The sequence below is a fragment of the Loa loa genome, assembly GCF_000183805.2.
Source record: "Loa loa unplaced genomic scaffold supercont3.3738, whole genome shotgun sequence".
NCBI classification, from domain to species: domain Eukaryota; kingdom Metazoa; phylum Nematoda; class Chromadorea; order Rhabditida; family Onchocercidae; genus Loa; species Loa loa.
Genome location: NW_018111916.1, coordinates 1 through 925, shown reverse-complemented (window position 1 = coordinate 925; position 925 = coordinate 1). Strand labels below are relative to the sequence as shown.

Sequence of the window (925 nt, the reverse complement as noted above, 5' to 3'; positions counted from 1 at the left end):
AGATATGCTGCTGTTGTATTGTCATTATTTTGTATTGTCATTATTATCCTAAGCAAAAAAAGCAAAATCTACAAACAGTTTTTAAAATTTATCTGCAACTTCATAAAACTTTGAAGATCAATTCGCTGCCAACCAAATGATTATAAACGATAGGATTCATTGACAGAAGATGAAACATAATGAATTAATTTAATAATTTATCAAAAAAAAAGTTGATAAAATATCCCACTTCATAACAAACTTCAAATTCTGTCAATTAATGCCATATACAAATCCAGCTGTTGTGCGTTAATGGTACTTCGACTCCACAGCAATTTCAAGCTATCATGAGAAACTGCAGGATAAAAATTCTTATAATCACGATCAGCGGTGACCTAGAATAACAGCACTGAGAATATCAAATAAGCATATTCTGTAATTGATTAATTGATTGATTGAAAACATAATCGGCAATGGTTTGGAAAAATATGACTTTTGGATTTCATGAGGATTTAAATAGACGACAAATTTTTGTATTTCATGTGACTTTCAAACAAATTTTTACTGAAATCCATACCTGTTCTAGTTCGCTTCCATCAATGTTAACAGCAAAAATGTTGAATGTATCATTTAAAATGCCATTTGAAGTAAATAAAACTCGTTTATTGGTCAGAAATGTGGGCCACAAATTTGTCCCACTTTTCGTCAGTCGCCTCAAACCACTTCCGTCAGTATGCATCAGAAATATTTGTGTATCAACCAGTTCAACAGCATTATATCTGCAAAAGTACACATGAATGAATAAATATTCTAACAATAATTAATAATAATAATAATAATAATAATAATAATAATAATAATAACAATTAATAATAACAATAATAATAAATAACAATAAATAATAAACAATAATAATAATAATAATAATTAATAATAATAATAATAA

General features: G+C 26.9%; 1 protein-coding gene across 1 annotated transcript; it reads right to left on the bottom strand.

Annotated features, from left to right (window-relative positions):
• Positions 1–223: 223 nt before the first annotated feature.
• On the bottom strand, positions 224–770 carry LOAG_16046 (WD40-like Beta Propeller Repeat family protein). The gene is made up of 2 exons (XM_003151534.2): positions 557–770; positions 224–374 (listed from the first exon to the last, which is right to left on the bottom strand). The coding sequence occupies exons 1-2, from the start codon at positions 716–718 to the stop codon at positions 243–245; spliced, it is 294 nt and encodes a 97-aa protein (XP_003151582.1). The 5' UTR covers positions 719–770; the 3' UTR covers positions 224–242.
• Positions 771–925: the final 155 nt, after the last annotated feature.